This window comes from Mytilus galloprovincialis, chromosome 8 (assembly GCF_965363235.1).
Source record: "Mytilus galloprovincialis chromosome 8, xbMytGall1.hap1.1, whole genome shotgun sequence".
Taxonomy (NCBI): domain Eukaryota; kingdom Metazoa; phylum Mollusca; class Bivalvia; order Mytilida; family Mytilidae; genus Mytilus; species Mytilus galloprovincialis.
Window position 1 is genome coordinate 81,523,562 of NC_134845.1, and position 21,035 is coordinate 81,544,596.

The 21,035-nt window shown below is 32.9% G+C and overlaps 1 protein-coding gene across 1 annotated transcript in view; it reads left to right on the top strand.

Moving 5' to 3' along the window:
* Positions 1 to 18,960, top strand: part of LOC143042662 (uncharacterized) — a 37,175-nt gene extending 18,215 nt beyond the window's left edge. Inside the window, exons 4-11 of the mRNA XM_076215083.1 lie at positions 3,288 to 3,401; positions 4,424 to 4,606; positions 6,891 to 7,070; positions 9,779 to 9,972; positions 10,784 to 11,009; positions 17,071 to 17,175; positions 17,723 to 17,818; positions 18,579 to 18,960. Coding sequence (XP_076071198.1) covers positions 3,288 to 3,401; positions 4,424 to 4,606; positions 6,891 to 7,070; positions 9,779 to 9,972; positions 10,784 to 11,009; positions 17,071 to 17,175; positions 17,723 to 17,818; positions 18,579 to 18,860 — 1,380 coding nt within the window. The 3' untranslated portion in view covers positions 18,861 to 18,960. The remainder of the gene's footprint in view (positions 1 to 3,287; positions 3,402 to 4,423; positions 4,607 to 6,890; positions 7,071 to 9,778; positions 9,973 to 10,783; positions 11,010 to 17,070; positions 17,176 to 17,722; positions 17,819 to 18,578) is intronic.
* The last annotated feature ends 2,075 nt before the right edge of the window (positions 18,961 to 21,035 follow it).

A 21,035-nucleotide genomic window follows, 5' to 3' on the forward strand; every position in this document is an offset into this window, starting at 1 on the left:
TATGGTATACAAATGTCCGTCTGTTCATTTGTCCATCTGTCTGTCCGGCGTAAACATGTCGCATCGTAACTTGAGAACGACTCATCCAAAGGAGTAGGGTAAGGGCCCATTTTGGCCTCAAATTTTAAGTTCATCTGATAAAAGATTTTGTACACTTTTTAAACACGTAGGTGTCTACTTCAGTCGATTCAATTAGTATGTGTGAAAGATTTGAACTGATTTAGTCATTTCAGACGCTCATATTCAAGCTTAAATATGAAAAATCTTTCAAATAAGCCATAATATGTCACTTTTCAGATAGTTTTTGTCAAAAATGAAAGTGCCCCCATCCGTGTTCACCCTCAATCTTTATATATGTTATGTATTATCATCAAATACAACTTACATATAAATATTAAGAATGAACACGAATGCGGCCATTTCCATTTAAGACGAAAACCGTCTAAAATTTAACACAAATGGTAAAATTGTGAGGATTTCAGTAATTTAGCATGACTTTATGATGCTTATACCCGATATATGTGCAGTGTATTGTAAAAAACAGCCCATATTTATGTTCAGAAGTATTCTACGTTCCAATAAATAGCTAAAAGTTTACATTATATCAATTTTGCAAAACTGATATATTTTGGGGCCAAAAAGGGGTCTTACTGAACCTACTCCTTTCACGAAACTTAACATAGTTTTTTTTTTTATGATAATCAAAAGATCTGTATACTTTTTCAATAAGATTAAAACTTTTTGAGTTACGGGACTTTGTAAATAAAACAGGGGTGTAATTTTTCACATGTCGCACCGTATCTCAAAAGCCATTTATGATTATTGCTTAAAACTTAACATACTTCTTAGTTTTATTAATCTAAAGATCTATATACTTTTTGGTTTTGATTCAAAATTTTATTTTTATGTTTTTTGGTAAAAAGGGGGGGGGGAGGGTCACATGTCGCGCCGTATCTCAAAAACAATTTATGATTATTGCTTACAACTTTATACAATTCTTAGTTATATTATTAATGTAAAGATCTGTATACTTTTTGGTGATGATTCAAACTTTATTTTAGAGTTATTGATTTTTTTTATAAGGAGGGGGCTCTCACATGACACCCCATATATATGAAACTATAATTTATGATAATTGCATAAAAGTTCACACACAAGACGACGGACGTATCATGCGGTAATGGCGCAGCTGTTCATTAAACAAGTATTGCTGCGCATATATCTACATACGCTGACGTCATCGAATGCAAAATGCAGTTCTTTATCGCTTCATATACCTTATACCGGGTTGTTTTTGCGGGGTGTAAATTTTCGCGGATAGAATAAAATCTCCAAATTAAATTCCGCAAGCGATCATGCAAAGGTATGATAAAAGTTATGAATCCGCCAAAATAATAACTTCCAAAATAATTCGCATGTATACCTTATTCAATAAAAATCGTGAATTGTTACACCCGCGAAAATAACCCGCTATACGGTATATTAATATAACCAATAAAATTTCAAGTTAGAGCATATTTGTTTTAATAAAATTGAGAATGGAAATGGGGAATATGTCAAAGCGACAACCACCCAACCAAAGAGCATACAACATTTCTTTGTCAAAATGTTCAAACTTCTTGAGAAATATATATGAGTAAAAATCATGCATATCATAGTCATGATAATATAACGCACAATAGCGTTCGTAGGTACCTAGATACATGGGTCGTCTTATTGGCCATAATGCACACGAATGCATTACAAGAATTGTATGCATGTTCCTTCTTAACATAATATTACGGAAGTACATGTACTTATACAGGCATTTTCCTTTTGAAAACTATCACCAGTTGCATGTCTTTATATGTAGTAGTTTATAACATACATAGACAATAAATACTGTCATCTCATGACTACATAATTCAACTAGAGGCTCTGAAGAGCCTGTGTCGCTCACCTGCATTTACTAATGCTTAGAGAATCATGTAAAATAAGGTTATAATCATAATTAATAGTATCAAATATTAGATATTATAATGATAACAAAAACTGCAAAATGTCAGTAAAATTACAAACTCAGGGGCAGCAACCTAATAAAGGGTTGTCGGATTCGTCTGAAAATGTCAGGGCAGATAAATCTAAATCCAATAAACATTTTTGACACCTGTCAGATTTGTTCTAAATGCTTAAGTTTCATAGATATAAAAGCCAAAACTGCATTTTATCCCTATGTTCTATGTATAGCCATGTCGGCCATGTTGTTTGGTAGGCGTGGTAATCGATCGGACACATATTTTAAACTAGATACCCTAGTGATAATTGTGGCCAAGTTTGGTTAAAATTGGGCCATTCAGATTCAGAGAAGAAGATTTTTGTTAAAGTGAACAGACGACGACGGACGCCGCACGCCAAGTGATGAGAAAAGCTTAAGTACTTGACCTTTCAAGTCAGGTGAGCTAAAACTGTACCTGTTTATTAGCATATGATAGTCATATTACACGGAGTCTAATGAACAGCTTGATTATCACTGAATAGAATTAAGGAGTAGTTGATATCATAAATAATAATTTGAAGTAAAAGTTAAGAAATCAGAGGATAGTACTGTAACAAAATCGACGTTCCTGAATTAAAGTTTTTTTTATGATTTTGCTAATTTTCAGGTAGGCTTCAACAAGTGGATATATGAAACACCTTTTAGGAATTTATAAGCCAATTGCGTTTTTGAGTGTAAATTTTATATATCTTTTAATGTACGACGAATGCAGTTTGCAATTACTGTAAATTCAGAAATTATTGCGAGGTTTTTATTATTGCGAATAATGCGACTGAGTTGTAAACGCAATAATTAAAACTCGCATTTTGTAATATTTGAACTGACTTAAGCATGACTTTTCTCAAAATCGTAAAAATTAAAATCGCATTCAAGTGTAAAATGACAAAATCGCAATAATAAATGCACGCAATAATTTCTGAATTTACAGTATGTCTTTCAGTATTTCAAGCATTTGCATAGTTATATATAATGTCATAATCTATGTTAAAAGTGTCGGACGAACGGGGTGTCGGACTAGTGGGGTGTCGGACTATTGGAGTGTCGGACCAATGGGGTGTCGGACTAACGGGGTGTCGGAATATCGGGACGACCCCTCAATAAACAATTAAAGAGCATTTGATATTTATTCAATTTTCATGCAGTTATATTTTTACCATATTCTTTGACATAGCCCATTTACTTTTCCTTGACCTCACGGCCATTATTTTGAACTTCAAATTAAATTTTTCATATGTGACTTCAATTATTTTAGTCCAAAGGTTCCAATGGTGACCCAAATAAACCTCCAGCAGCAAAACAGAACCAAGGACAAGGAGAAGGAGCAACTAGTGGAGAAGCACAAGGCAGAAATGATGAATCAGAAATGGTAATACTTAGGAGATAACTGTATTGTATTTTAAGCTCCGACGGCATCAATTGGGGATTTGATGGTCGCAAATTAAGTTTACTGGCGACGCATTAGCAGAGACAGTAAACGGGTATTTGCGACCATCAAATCCAAAATTGATGCAGTCAGAGCTTAAAATACAATATTGTTATCTCCATTCTAATGAAACTGACAGAAAACAACGTTAAAACATGTATTTAAAATCTGTCATATGCCGTCTGCGCTTGCGCGTACTTCCCATAGCATCAATTGTCAATTGATGCCATGTAAGAAAGTGATGTTATCCAATCAAAATGAACGTTACAAACGTTGTTGCATTAGAATGTCTGTTCCATGTGCTTTTAATATACATTTAAGTTCTTCGACGACATTGATTTTGATAAAAATCCATTTGCTCTGTTTCCCACTAAGAGTTATGATTTACAGAAAGGAAATCATTTCTGTTGTGATGATTTTTACTATATCACCGTGTTGAACACCACATTGGGGGTGTCGTCTATTTTTGACATAGGGTGGCAATTTTGAAGTGAAGAAAAACTATCAAAGTAAGTTCATGTATCAAAGTTTCTGTTTTTAGAATTCTTAGTACCATATCATGTATTGCACGGAAGGAACTGAAACATTAACTATTTCCTGCAAGCAGAAGCAGTCGTTTTCAGTGCTCTGTTTCCTCAAACACCTCTCCCTAGTTTTCTGTGATGCAGATTTTGAGAATTCATATGCAAACTCCTCGGTAAAAAACTACTTTAGATGACTTCCTCCCCTATCATTTATATAGAATTGAATTCCTATCATGGAATTTAACCAAATACCAGCTTCTTACTTAAAATCAATTGGTTTTAAAACTAGTTTTTCATCACAATATTAAGTGCATTTGATTATAAATATTTATATTTTTGTCAACAAATCAAGTAAATGTTTTGTCAAAACTTTATGAAAATGAAACAAGCCAAATCTATTTAGTGTTGGGTACCCCTTAATAATGATATTTATATATTTAGGATATTGATAATAAAGACGACATGTTTGGGTATGGGTATGAAGACGAAATGGAAGATTTGAGGAATTCAGTCATATCCAGTTTGATTTGGATGAATCATGATTATTTCGACTCTAAGATTTCAAACAAGGCACAAGCCGAAAACAAATATTACAAGATGTTGGAAAGAGAATGGAAACTACAGGTAAAATTATGATTTTGACATGTTGAGTGTCAAAAATTTGTTGGAAGTACTTAATAAATTGCATACTAAAAGTGCATGTATTTGTAATTTTGAATCTGTTCAAAGTTTTTATTTTTATATGACCACAAAAATTGAAAATTTTTTGGTCGTATATTGGTATCACGTTGGTGTCGTCGTCGCTGTCATCCAAAGACATTTGGTTTTCACACTCTGACTTTAGTAAAAGTAAATAGAAATCTATGAAGTTGAAACACAAGGTTTATGACCATAAAAGGAAGGTTGAGATTGATTTTCAGTGTTTTGGTCCCAACGGTTTAGGAATTAGGGGCCAAGAAGAGCCCAAATAAGCATTTTTCTTGGTTTTCGCACAGTAACTTAAGTATAAGTAAATAGAAATCTATGAAATTTTAGCATAAGGTCTATGACCACAACAGAAAGGTTGGGATTGATTTTTGGAGTTTTAGTCCCAACAGTTTAGGAATAAGGGGCCAAAAAAAGGTCCCAAATAAGCATTTTTCTTGGTTTTTGCACAATCACTTTAGTATAAGTTAATAGAAATCTATGAAATTTTAACACAAGGTTTATGACCACAAAAGGAAGGTTTGGATTGATTTTGGGAGTTTTGGTCCCAACAAATTAGGGTCCAAAAGGGTCCAAAATTAAACTTTGTTTGATTTCATCAAAAAATTGATTAATGGGGTTCTTTGATATGCCAAATCTAACCGTGTATTCAGATTCTAATTTTTGGTCCTGTTTTCAAATTGGTCTACATTAAGGTTCAAAGAGTCCAAAATTAAACTTAGCTTGATTTTAACAAAAATTTAATTCTTGGGGTTCTTTGATATGCTGAATCTAAACATGTACTTAGATTTTTGATTATGGGCCCAGTTTTCAAGTTGGTCCAAATTGGGGTCCAAAATTATTATATTAAGTATTGTGCAATAGCAAGAAATCTTCAATTGCACAGTATTGTGCAATAGCAAGAAATTTTCAATTGCACAGCATTGCCCAATAGCAAGAAATCTTCAATTGCACAGTATTGTGCAATAGCAAGAAATCTTTATTGCACAATATTGCACAATAGCAAGAAATTTTCAATTGCACAGTTTTGAGCAATAGCAAGAAATATTCAATTGCACAGTGTTGTACATTAAGGTCCAAAGGGTCAAAAATTAAAATTTGTTTGAGTTCAACAAAAATTGAATATATGGGGGTTCTTCAATATGCTGAATCTAACCATGTATTTAGATTTTTAATATTTGGGCCCGGTTATCAAATTGGTCCACATTTAAGTTGAAAGGGTCTAAAATTGAACATTATTTGTTTTAAATAAAAAATTGAATTCTTGGGGTTCTATGATATGCTTAATCTAACCATGTATTTAGATTTTGGATATTGGACCATAATAGGTTAATGTCCAATTTTAAATTTTAAAGTTTTTAAGTTTAAGTTCTAAGACCACGTTCATTCTGTGTCAGAAACCTATGTTGTGTCAACTATTTAATCACAATCCAAATTCAGAGCTGTATCAAGCTTAAATGTTGTGTCCGTACTTGCCCCAACTTTTCAGGGTTTGACCTCTGCGGTCGTATAAAGATGGGCCCTGCGGAGCATCTGGTTCTACCCTTATATACCATTTTGTTTGCCTCATATTCTAAATAAGAAAATAATTACACAAGTTATTAAATGGGTATTTATGGTGGCCTTCAGCATTTCCCTGCTCTTTGATCATTTTGTTGTCTCTTTGACACATTCCCCATTTACATTCTCAATTTAAATGTACAATCTTCAACAAAAACCAAGCTCTGAATTGTTCTGAGCCTTTAAAAGTTTTGAATAAAATGACAAAAACAGTCAATTTCCATCATAGAAAAAAATATTAAAGAAATGACCTAATTATATGGGCCCTTTATAGCTTGCTGTTCGGTGTGAGTCAAGGCTCTGTGTTGATTTTACAAATTGTGACTTGGATGGAGAGTTGTCTCATTGGCATTCATACCACATCTTCTTTTATCTATTAGACAACCACTGGTGAGAATCCTGTTTTTAACCCAAACTTTACTTTCACCAAGGAATAACATAAACTAAATCAGGGCTTTGCCTCTCTGCTAAAATTATAATCTTGTGTGCGTGTTTATATCACTGCACTGTGTATATTAGTGACTACCTCAATTTTTTCTTTTTCAAGTGTAGAATTTCACAATAGGAGGGAGTTAAACAGATCCAACTGCAGTACCAATCTAAACAAATGCAAATGTTTTATAAAAATGCTTTTTATTTTAAGAAAAAAGGAGAAGTACCGAATGGAACCATAGACCAGTTTAAAGCATTGCCTAAAAACAGACCTATACACGCAGTGATTACTACAATACTGGAACAGGCAAGGAAAACAGAGCATGCAAAGGCTGCAGCAGGAGAATATGTTAAACTGAGGACCATGGAAAAATCATTGGCAACAAAACCGGTAAATATTTTAATTTATGTTGTTGGTATGCTGTCTTGTTGATGTAGATCCCTTATTCCTTTTATTTGATACACCCCTAAAAAGCTCCTCAGGTCAAAGTTTGATAGTTTTTGCCCTTTTTTATTTGGATTTTTATAACAGAAATTGAGAATGGAAATGGGGAATGTGTCAAAGAGACAACAACCCTACCATAGAACAGACAACAGCAGAAGGTCACCAATAGGTCTTCAATGAAGCAGAGAAACTCCCGCATCTGGAGGGGTCCTTCAGCTGGCCCCTAAATAAAACTGTCTGTTTACTTTCTGCAGAGTTGAATTCATTGCTTATCTGTTGCTTATACTGTAGTGAATTTTAAGAGAACAGATGATACTTACTCAAGAAGAGAGGACAGGAGTAGATCAGGGGTTATATTATAAAGAGCATTTCTGCTTTCTAGTACTATGTCTCCATTTTAAAATAATCAGAATACGTCTCTGAAGGGTTCCTATTCTGTGAAATAAAATGTTTCTAGACAAATTTCAGCCTATTGGTGATCCGATTTAGGTCCTTGAAAATTTAAATGTAAAAAAGAAGATGTGATATGATTGCCAATGAGACAACTCTTCATAAGAGACCAAATGACATAGAAATAAACACCATACTGCCTCAACAATGCGCAAAGCGCATACCACATAGTCAGCTATAAAAGGCCCTGAAATGACAAACGTAAATCAATTCAAATGAGAAAAACATATTTATGTACAAAATAATGAACCAAAATCAAATATGTAACACATACACAAACGACAACCACTGAATTACAGGCTCTTGACTTGGGACAGACACATACAGAATATGGCAGGAATCTATACTATTAAACGAAAAGACCTCATTTTGTGTGTCGCTTCTCTTCCTTCAACGATAAATTAATCATCATGCCTCTGTGTTCTATAGGTAACATGCATAGTCGCATTTGTCATCTATTCTTATGATTATTCAGAATGAGTTATTTTTGGAGAAAAACGACAAAAAAGGAGCCCGGATATTGATTCCGTAATTAGACTGACTTTTAGTCATAGATAAGATTTCCTGTTTGAAACCTGCACAAGAACAACCAATCGTTTGATAGATAACAAAAAATGAAAAATAAATGAGCCAATCAAAGCGTTCTCCATATCATGGTGTTTAGATCGCAAGAACCACTATTATACCTCCTTAGAGAGGACAATTATTTTTCGCTTTTATCTACATGTAAACTACAATTATACTACTTTAATATATAGAGACTCTCTGTATTCTGTCTACTGATTTCTTTGAAATGTTTACTATTTAAGGGGTCATACCAGTTGCATATATATTAAAATAAGTTAAACATGTGGAAACATGAATGTGTCCATAGAACACGGATGCCACATCAGCACTATATTTACTAAGTATTGAGTTGATTGGACTTCAACTTCATCAAAAACCACCTCGACCAAAAACTTTAACCTGATCATGAAGCGGGACAGACGGACGCACGGATGCACAGACTAGAAAACATAATGCCCATAAATGGGGCATAAAAATTTACAGTAACTGTTGAAAGTGAAAGTAGTGATTTGGCCTTTAAATGAATGTAGGGTAGAGATTAGAGGGAGGCAAGACCTTTTTCCGAACATTGGGTCGGGTGTTTTTAAGCTAGGGATTTGGGGATTGATCCTTACAGGATCTGGAAATATATTTAATGATTTCGGCATTTTGGGATATGAATTTCTTTAAATTCTGAATCTTGGGATTTCATGTATTTAATCCCGCGATTTCGGGATCAGGACCCCTCCGACCACCCCTCAAATAGCCTTAGTCGATCTTAGTCATTTATACAAGATTGATATCCTACCATTGGCTCTCAAAAGAAAAAAACACTGATGGATTGTCCTAGAAGCATATTTTATTGGTCTATATATAAGCTGTAAGTTACATTTATTTCATGTTTGAAGTGGTGCCAATTTTTAATTTGGTTTGCCTTTTACCAAAAGATTCATTGTAGCAAAGGAGAAGAATAATTGTGGTCTGAGGCCAGAAACACAAAAATAATTTAATTTAACAGAAAGGAAACAAATATCTGACTTTGCAAAAAGGGAGAGAGCTTTTGATACCTTTTATGAAATTCTCCATACATAATATCTTTTACAAAAAATCATCCAACAACAGTTCACAAGCTGTATAAATCCGCGATTTCGCGGGTGTGTTCTAGTATTATTTAAACAGGCATTTTGATTTTGGGCGCACTTGTCTAAAATCATGGTCCAAAATTAGACTTTGGTTGATTTCAAGCGGGGGGATAGGACCTTTATCGGGACTCCGGGATCGGCTGTTTTTAAGCCCGGGATTTCGGGATCCGGGAATTCTTTTTTTCGGATTTCGGGATGCCGGGATTTACTTTATTTAATTTCGGGACCTCGGGATTTACTGTTTTTAAGCCCGGGATTTCGGGATCAGGACCCCTCCTATCCCCCCTCTTTCAACATAATCTGAATATACAGGGTTTTTTGATAAGCTGAGTCTAACCATGCATTTAGATTTTGAATTTTGTGTCATTTTATCAAATGATTTACATTCGCTTGTTAGGTTCAAAGGGACTAAATTAAACTTTGTAAGATTTTATAATACTGTGTTAATGAACATGAATATACATTAAGTTTGTAAAATGAATAGTAGCAACTATATCAATGTATATTTCATTGCAGATTCCAAAAGATGTTGAGTTAGATGAAAGAGATCCTAGTTGTTCGCTTAAAAAGTTGGCTGAGAGATACAGAATGCCCAGCAGTCGTTCCTTCAGACAGGCAGCAGAATTTAAAATGGTTCCTTTGGAAGAATATAAACAACTTAGAGGAACAATAGAACATCAAAGAAACCAGATTTCAGAATTAAGCAGCAGGTATTAGTTAAGGTGGTACCCAACACTTTAACTAAAATTATTTTGGCTTGTTTAATTTTCTTAAAATTTTGACAAAGTATTTACTTTGACCCTTTTACAAAAATATAAAAATTTCAAAAAAATTTGAACCAACTGTTTTATCAGAAAAATTACACTGGTTATATAGCAGTTTGACAAACACTTATTTTGATCATTGAGAAGCTTAATATTCCCTTAACAACACAACGTAATTAAAACGTTTAGCTGATTTTACAGAGTTATCTCCCTGTAGTGTTAGGTACCACCTTAAATGTATTTGACATTGCTTCACAACAATGTTTTCATGTTTGGTGATGTGGTTTCAGTATATGGATCTTGTTTCTCGTTATTTGATATAATAATTCTTTATTTAAAGAGGGTTACACAGTTAGCTATAAAGCTAATCTTCCCTGAGGCCCTCATGAAATACAATGACATATAACAAACAATTACAAAATATCAAACAAACACACATACATGAATAATGCAATAAAAAATTGTTATGAAATATACAATTTTCAAAACAGGTAAAAGTTACAAATTCATATATGACATATATATAGTATTGCCATCAACAATATCATAAGTTTGAGTAAGTGATATAGATTAATTAGACTGTTGGTTTTCCTGTTTGAATGGTTTTACCATTATAGTAGTCATTTTTGGGTCCTTTATAGCTTGTTGGTCAGTGTTAGCCAACGCTCCACTTTGAAAGCTGTACTTTAACCTATAATGGTTTACTTTTTACAAATTATGACTTGGATATTGAAAGGGGTGACTTTGTATCTTCAAGGTTGAGTGGAATCACAAGCCAGCAAATAGCCGATGGAGAAATATTTACAGAGATCGGAGACCAAAATAAACCAAGACGCCTTGGTCAGAGATTCTCTGAGGTTTTTGAGGACACGTGGTCAAATGCTTATGAAGTACTGAAACCAAAAAAACCTGAAAGTAAGAAAGAGGACGAGAAGGAAGAAATGGATGAAAAAACAATTGAAGTCTTACAAACTGTTGTAAAGGTATGTATTTCTATGGCTTTAGAAATTGTACACAGCTATTAAGGAGAAGATTAATTAACTACTCTTCAAATTTAAAAACAAATTTTTACATGTGGATTATGCTTGTAAAAATTCATCAGAAAATAAAATTGGGGTAATCATTGTCTATTTTTCAGGTACAAGCTGTAGAAATTAACAGCGTGATAAGCCAAAAATACAAAGTATATATAGGGGAAATCATAAAAATTGTGGAGCCTGCAACTTTTGTTGCAGAAGGCTCGACATGGGAATAGTGATCGGGTGGCTGCATTAGCTAACCTCTTAAAAGCTTTACATTTTAGAAGGTGGAAGACCTGGATGTTTCATACTTTGTATATAGATGCCTCATGTTAGGAAGTTTCCCTCAGCTACATGTCCAATGTTCTTGACCTCATTTTCATTGTTCATTCAGATTACTTGAATAAAAAGTTTTTTTTGTAATGTTAAATTCTCTCTTATTTTAAGTAATAGGATAACTATAATTGGTATGTGCGTACCTTGCAAGGTCCTCATGCTCGTCACACCGTTTTCACTTGATCTCGACCCCATTTCATGGATCAGTGAACAAGGTTAAAGTTTTGGTGGTCAACTCCAGATCTCAGATACTATAAGCAATAGGTCTTGTATAATCGGTGTATGGAAGGACTGTTAGGTGTACATGTCCAACTTGCAGGTGTCATCTGACCTTGACCTCTTTTTCATGGTTCAGTGGTTATAGATAAGTTTTTGTGTTTTGGTCAGTTTTTGGGGAAAGACGGCTTCAAGCTGTCAATCCCCTATGGGGTTGACTAGAGTGACATCCCCTCATATCATTCATTTTGTTTTTATAGTGTGGAAAACTCCCCAACAATCTTACTGAGATTTATGAGAAGGAGATACACAAATGAATAGATTGACTTTAAACACTTTTACTCATTTTCCTCGCGAAATTATTGTATCTTGAGCTCTCCTTTACACTATTTACGTTTCTTTACAACCTGAAAAATCAGTATGACAAGATATTCTAAATATATCCAACCTACATTATATTATAGTGACGTCATTTTTGGAATGCCACACGATGCAGAAGCAGGGATATCCTTCACTGGTTATTTAAATCATTCTCAGAGATCTTGCACTAAATAAAAATTGGTATTTGTTAAATTTAAACATATAACTTAAAGATTATTCAAACACCAACCTGCAATACTTTAATTAGTTGGTCAACAACTTTCAAAGTAAACAAAGTCCATGGGGATACAAGAGATTGGGGAGAGAAACAATTTTTTTTCTTCATTTTGTTTTCTGTAAAATTCTGTTTTGAGAATCTTACTGCAATTCAGGAGCACCTCAATTGATGAGTAGTCATCCACTAAAATAAAAGTTAATGTATCTGACCACTTAAAATGTGACATTTAGTATATGATTAGTAGTCTTCCATTAAAACAAAATTTGTGTACCAACATAATCATAAAGATTCATTGTAATGGTAAAAAAAAAAAAAAAATTAAAATGTTGCATTTTGTAGTTTCATGAAATTTACAAATATTTCAAAATGTAGGATCTGGAAACAAGCTTCACACAGTTTACATCAATCATATTATTTTTTATTAGTACCTGTATCCCTGTGATGAGAGTTGTAACTGGGAACTTAATCATTGGAAATTAAAAACTGAATAGATTTTTCAGTCCTAACATTCTTGAGAAAAAAAATAAAAATCTTAGTGTACTGTCACAAAAAATGGAAAAATAGCCCTAGCCTGCAGTTCAGTGGTACACAATTAAGATTTCAAAAAGTGTAGTTGTTGTTAAATGACAGAATTCAGTTGAATTTTAGATAATTTATAAAACTATCAACTTTAATTGAATGTTTAGATTTAGAAGATGCAGATCTCTTCCATTGGTCCAAATTGAATCCTAAACTAAGGAAAGGAAATTACATTAAACAACAATTGATTTCAATATTGTCAACCTGTTCTTTTTTTCATTCTTAAACCCCCCCCCGCAAAAATATTAAAATAATACGGAAACAAGGGCTGTCTTTCTCCTCAGAGCTATTCAGCTCTTTGATTCTTATACTGTATGCAAAAGGTCTACTATAATTGGTGTATGGAATAATTGTAAGGTGTACATGTCTTACCCGGACAAGCAGGTGTCATTTGATCTTGATCTCATTTTCATGGTTCTGTTGTCAAAATTAAGTTTTTGAGTTTTGATCTTTTTTCTTATACTAAATGCAATAGGTCAACTATATTTGATGTATGGAATTATTTTATGATCTACCTATATGTCAGTCCCGCAGGTTTTATTTGACCTTGACCTCATTTTCAAGGTTCATTGCTCGATGCTAAGTTTTGTGTTTTGGCCTGTTTTTCTTAAACTACAATCAATAGGTCAACTATATTTGTTATATGGAAGAATTGTTAGCTGTACATGTCTGCCTAGCATGTTTCATTTGACTTTGACCACATTTTCATGTTTCATTGGTCTTTGTTTAGTCATCTTGGTTAATGTTAAGTTTATGTGACAGTTGTAATAATTTTAGCTTTATATTTATCAACATAATATCAATGATTAGTAAAGAAGGCGAGACATTTAAGTGTGTGCTCTCTTGTACTGTTAAAGCATTACATCTGTAAAGGAGTAGGTCCAGTAAGACCCCTTTTTGGCCCCAAAATATAGCAGTTTTACAAAATTGTTAAAATGTAAACTTTTAGTCATTTATTGGATAGTAGAAAGGTTCTGTTACATAAATATGGGCTCTTTTTGACAATACAATGCACATATATTGAGAACTAGCACCATTAATTCATGCTAAATTACTGAAATCTTCACAATTCCAGCATTTTAGTTAAATTTTAGACGGTTTCGTGTAAAACGAAAGTGGCCGCATTCGTGTTCATCCAAAATATTGAAATGGAAGTTGTATTTGATGATAATACATAACATATATAAAGATTGAGGATGAACACGGATGCGGCCACTTTCGTTTTTGACAAAAACCATCTGAAAAGTGACATTTTTTCGCATATTTGGTAGATTTCTCATATCTGAGCCTGAATCGGATCGTTTTTAGCTCACCTGGCCCGAAGGGCCAAGTGAGCTTTTCCCATCACTTGGCGTCCGTCGTCGTCGTCCGTCGTCGTCCGTCGTCGTTAACTTTTACAAAAATCTTCTCCTCTGAAACTTCTGGCCCAAATTAAACCAAACTTGGCCACAATCATCATTGGGGTATCTAGTTTAAAAAATGTGTGGCGTGACCCGGCCAACCAACCAAGATGGCCACCATGGCTAAAAATAGAACATAGGGGTAAAATGCAGTTTTTGGCTTATAACTCAAAAACCAAAGCATTTAGAGCAAATCTGACATGGGGTAAAATTGTTTATCAGGTCAAGATCTATCTGCCCTCAAATTTTCAGAAGAATCGGACAACCCGTTATTGGGTTACTGCCCCTGAACTGGTAATTTTAGGAAATTTTTGCTGTTTTTGGCTATTATCTTGAATATTATTATAGATAGAGATAAACTGTAAACAGCAATAATGTTCAGCAAAGTAAGATTTACAAATAAGTCAACATGACCAAAATGGTCAGTTAACCCCTTTAGGAGTTATTGCCCTTTATAGTCAATTTTTAACCATTTTTCGTAAATCTTAGTAATCTTTTACAAAAATCTTCTCCTCTGAAACTACTGGGCCAAATTAATCCAAACTTGGCCACAATCATCTTTGGGATATCTAGTTTAAAAAATGTGTGGCGTGACCCGGCCAACCAACCAAGATGGCCGCCATGGCTAAAAATAGAACATAGGGGTAAAATGCAGTTTTTGGCTTATAACTCAAAAACCAAAGCATTTAGAGCAAATCTGACATGTGGTAGAAATGTTTATCAGGTCAACATCTATCTTGTCTTGAAATTTTCAGATGAATTGGATAACCTGTTGTTGGGTTGCTGACCCTGAATTGGTAATTTTAAGGAAATTTTGCTGTTTTTGGTTATTATCTTGAATATTATTATAGATAGAGATAAACTGTAAACAGCAATAATGTTCAGCAAAATAAGATTTACAAAAAAGTCAGCATGACCAAAATGGTCAGTTGACCCCTTAAGGAGTTATTGCCCTTTATAGTCAATTTTTAACCATTTTTTCGTAAATCTTAGTAATCTTTTACAAAAATCTTCTTCTCTGAAACTACTGGGCCAAATTAAACTAAACTTAGCCACAATCATCATTGGGGAAACTTGTTTAAAAAATGTGTGGCGTGACCTGGCCAATCAACTAAAATGGCTGCCACGGTTAATAATAGACCATAGGGGTAAAATGCAGTTTTTGGCTTATAACTCAAAAACCGAAGCATTAAGAGAAAATCTGATAGGGTTTAATTGTTTATCAGGTCAAGATCTATCTGCCCTGATGTTTTCACATGGATCAGACAACTCGTTGTTAGGTTACTGTCCTGAATTGGTAAATTTAAGGAAATTTTGCCGGTTTTTGTTATTATCTTGAATATTATTATAGATAGAGATAAACTGTAAACAGCAATAACGTTCAGCAAAATAAGATCTACAAATAAGTTCATGACCAAAATAGTCAATTGACCCCTTAAGGAGTTATTGCCCTTTATAGTTAATTTTTAACATATTTCATAAATTTTTGTAAATTTTTAGAAAATATTTTCCACTGTAATTACTGGGCCAAGTTTATTATAGATAGAGATAATTGTAGCAACAAGAATGTTCAGTAAAGTAAGATCTACAAACACATCACTTAATCACCAAAACACAATTATGTCATGAATTTATCCATGTCCATTGTTTAATATGCACAAGACCAAGGTGAGCGACACAGGCTCTTTAGAGCCTCTAGTTAATGACTAAATAAGTTAAAATCTTTCACATAAATTAATTGCATCATATGAAATAGACACTTAAGTGTTTAAAAAGTGGTCAAAATCTTTTGTCAGATGAAACTGAAATTTGAGGCCAAAATCAGTCCTTACCGGACCTACTCCTTTATAGCAAGTCTTTGTTTATAGATGATAAGCTATAAATGTCTTTGTTTTGAGAGATAAAAGGAATACTTGCTTGGAATTATGCTTGAACACATGAAGTCATTTGTCTTTTATGTGCCATTTTTCTTTTCTTAGAGTACATAAATTTACATAGAAGTCGTAACTTTAGCAAAAAAAAATGAAATCAAATTTGAGATAATACACATGAATTGGGTCATTTTATTGCTTACAGTTCAGTCAAATATATATACATAATCAGCCCTACTCTACCATTTGGCATTATTGCGAGTTGGTCAGTTTTTACGGTTTCTCCTAAATTATTGGCGCTGGAGAAACCAAATAGTTTTGAATTATTTATCCAAAAAGCTAAATTTTTTTTGGATTTTTTTAAAAAGAAATCAATGTGCTACATGCAGATGCTGCTCTTTTCATTTTGTTTCCCTTTGTTCTGCTTATGTTCTGTTTTGCACTTTAAAGGTACCCCTCTTTTTGCCCGTATTCTATTTTTGATATCTTAATCAAAAATTTAAAAATCAAACTTTCAAAAAGCGAGCTAATGAAAACTGCAGGTTTAAAGTTTAGTACTTTTAAAAGTTTTATCAAATATCTAAACTATCAAAATTTAAAAACAATGTTTAGAATTTTAATTATTTGGTGAAAATTACAAAATTTCAAAAATGTTCAAAAACTTGATATTTTGATATTTTAAAACTTTGTGATAAAAAAACAAAAATCTAAAATTTGAAAACATGAATGCGTGTAGCACATGTGTTGATTATCAGAGTTGTTTGGTCATGAGTTGAATATTTTTCAATATTTGAATTCTTTGATTATTTAGTTACTCTTTTTACTACATTGACAAATGGGATATTTTATGGAATTAAATTTGTTTTGATGAAACCTCGTCAACAAGGTCTTAAAAATGCCAATTGTTGTATGACGTCAGAGTAGTGAAATAACCATGTTTTTTTTATCACATTATCAGTTTTTATTTCACTGGAAAATCACAGTAATTCATTGTAAGCATTGTAATAAATATTTTTATTTTGCAGGTGATTTATGAATTCTGTAAGAAGACAGCCGATAGCCAGGTTACTAAACTGATAATGGGAATGACACCACCCATATTTGATCCAATGAACACAAAGAAAGAGTCAGTAAGTAGTTATAGATTCCACCACCAAAACAAGTGTATTATGATATTTCTTCACTAGTACTAAGACGATAAATTTTAAACAAGCTTTTCATTCACGTTCTTATGTCTTTTTTCTTCTCTTTTTTTTGGTCTGTTTTGCCCACTACCGTATTCAGATTTTTTTAGCTCATATTTTTCTATCCTCCATTGCTTGCTCATTATTAAAATTAAGAATGAAAATGGGGAATGTGCCAAAGAGACAACAACCCGACCAAAGAACAGACAACATCAGAAGGTCACCAACAGGTCTTTAATTCTCTATTCATTATATTTTTTGACTAATTTTCTCTTTTCTTTATTATTTTTCTTTTTTCCATACATTAAGCCTATCGTTCTCTATTCAGCAAATCCCATCCAGATCCTTATAGAATCACTCTGTTTAGCAATATTTCTCTTGATGTCATAAAGTTTATGTATTATTAAATTATCAAATTTTTGGTTGACATGAAACTCGCAAAAGATATTAGACTTACCATACAATGTTTAAAGACCGATTTTGTATATTGCAGAAAATTGATGATAAAGAAACTCAAGAAAAAACAGAAAAAATGGCTCAAGATTACAGAAAAGCTGTTGCCCCAGCTACCATTCCTATTCTCAAACAGGTGATTATATACAGTCTAAAGAAAGTTTAGAAATTGACACTCTCTATACATGTATAACAATTCATAGTTTTGTAAACATTAAACATCATTTAGACAATAGATAAATCTGTGATCAACTGTTAATATTTTTTTAGTAATCTAGGAAATTTGCTTTTGTTGCCTCAGGCATACTGTAAATTGACACATTATTGACAGGTTTTTATTATCAATGGTTTAATATCACAATAATAAGAACTCACATTCTGACTATGTTACAACCTGAATTGGTAATTTTCAAGGAAATTTTTCCGTTTTTGGTTATTATCTTGAATATTATTATAGATAGAGAGATAAACTGTAAACAGCAATAATGTTCAGCATAGTAAGATCTACAAATAAGAAAACATGACCAAAATGGTCAGTTGACCCCTTAAGGAGTTGTTGCCCTTTATAGTCATTTTTTTACAATTTCATATAGTCCTCTGCAACTAATGGGCCAAGTTCATTATAGATAGAGATAATTGTAAGTAGCAAGAATGTTCAATAAAGTAAGATCTACAAACACATCACCATCACCATCACCAGAACACAATTTTGTCATTAATCCATCTGTGGCCTTTGTTTAATATGCACATAGACCAAGGTGAGCGACACAGGCTCTTAAGAGCCTCTAGTTGTTTATTCTTCAAAAATCAAAATAATAAATGACGGCATTCATATACAAATTTACAGTATAATTCAATAATTAATATTTGAAATGTTTTAACCTTGTTTGTTTTAGAATATCCTAACACAAGAGTTGCAAGGAAAGGTATTTACAGACATAGCTATAGGCAAAGAACTCAAAGAATATGTTGATAACTGTGTAAACCTAATTTGGTACATGTGTATTCAACAACCACCAATGGAAATTATCTGGGGAAAGCGTGGTGAAAAATTTAATAAGGAAATGTTCCGCTTTTCAGGAAAGAAAGGACCAAAGTTTAGGCTTACGGTCTGGCCTGCAGTTTTATATCATAAAGAGGGAGCTTTAGCTGCACCAGGATATGCAGTTCCAGAATAAATTAACAATAATAATATAATGGCTGAATTTTTCGTATCAATTCAGTAGTAGATACAATTGCTGTGATTATATATGTATTTTTTATGCCCCACCTACGATAGTAGAGGGGCATTATGTTTTCTGGTCTGTGCGTCCGTTCGTCCGTCTGTTCGTTCGTTCGTCCGTTCGTTCGTCCGTCTGTCCCGCTTCAGGTTAAAGTTTTTGGTCAAGGTAGTTTTTGATGAAGTTGAAGTCCAATCAACTTGAAACTTAGTATACATGTGCCCTATGATATGATCTTTCTAATTTAAATGCCAAATTAGAGTTTTGACCCCAATTTCACGGTTCACTGAACATAGAAAATGATAGTGCAAATTTCAGGTTAAAGTTTTTGGCTTCAGGTTAAAGTTTTTGGTCAAGGTAGTTTTTGATGAAGTTGAAGTCCAATCAACTTGAAACTTAGTATACATGTGCCCTATGATATGATCTTTCTAATTTAAATGCCAAATTAGAGTTTTGACCCCAATTTTACGGTTCACTGAACATAGAAAATGATAGTGCAAATTTCAGGTTAAAGTTTTTGGCTTCAGGTTAAAGTTTTTGGTCAAGGTAGTTTTTGATGAAGTTGAAGTCCAATCAACTTGAAACTTAGTATACATGTGCCCTATGATATGATCTTTCTAATTTAAATGCCAAATTAGAGTTTTGACCCCAATTTTACGGTTCACTGAACATAGAAAATGATAGTGCAAATTTCAGGTTAAAGTTTTTGGTCAAGGTAGTTTTTGATAAAGTAGAAGTCCAATCAACTTGAAACTTAGTATACATGTTCCCTTTGATAAGATCATTCTAATTTTAATGCCAAATTAGAGAATTTAGTCCAATTTCACAGTCCTTTAAACATAGAAAATGATAGTGCGAGTGGGGCATCCGTGTACTGTGGACACATTCTTGTTTATTATAATTTCAAAGGATAATAAAACATCTGTATAGTTTTATCTTTGTTTTTAGGACTGTTAGATTCACGGGGGGGGGGGGGGGGGGGGGTAACTCCGATATTTTTTTGGTAGGGGTGGTGTGCCATTTTTGCTTCAAAAAACGTTCCCATTTTAATATAACATTCACTGTAATTCAGTACCTATAGTTATATAAATATTTAAGAAAGAATGACCTATACTTATATCAGAGACATATAATATAATGTATTATATGTCTCTGCTTATATACAGATTTTTTCCTCATATCATTTGAGATGCATTGGAAGTTTGATAAAAGCAAAGTTTTACTTGTTATGAGTGTGGGACAATTTATATTTTTTCTGTTTTTATGTCCAGTAAATAACATTAACTGTAATGTTCACCTTACAAGTTAAGTTGAAGTCAAAATACTTGTAATATGTTGCAGTGAGATAACATGCATTCATGTGGAATTAACCCCTTAGGTAGTACACTTAAAAATATATACTTCTCAAGGGTCTTTGGTATAAACAGGATTTTTAAATTTCTTGTCACATCATTATTTTATTGATCCGTATAGTTTGAGGTCACTATATCAAGGGATCAGGTCATAGTTGCGAAATATAGATTTGTGTGAAACAATATTACAGTCTGAAATCAAAACTAAAATGATCTTTCCTAATAATAAGTCGAAGAGAAAAATGACAACCATTTAGCCAAAAAGGAATTAAAGAAAATAATTAACTACAATTCAGTATGCAGGAAACTAAAGACTGCATATGAGCAGGAATATATATACTGTTCCCAGATATGAGCAACAACAACATCTCCAAAACCTTTGATGATTGCATGTAACTTTTTAAGACCAGTTTAAACAATATGAACAATAAAAAAAAATCTTATTTCTTTAAATTTTAATGATGTGTTATGCATGATATTTGTATATAAGGTATATAAAAGAGGGACAAAAGATACCAAAGGGACAGTCAATGGCTAAAAATGAAAAAGACAAAATGTAAATATTTATTGAAAATATTACTTCTATGGTTTATACTGGGAATGATATGTTGACAGTTAAATTATTTATTTATTTAAGATTTAATGATTAATCCAAAATAAAAGGAATAAGTATACTTTCAAATGAATTATAATTTCCTTCGCAAGAACAAACAACTTGTAAGTACTGAAATCCGTTAGTTTATATTTGATATGTTGTCTACCTATTTGTTTGGTTTATCTT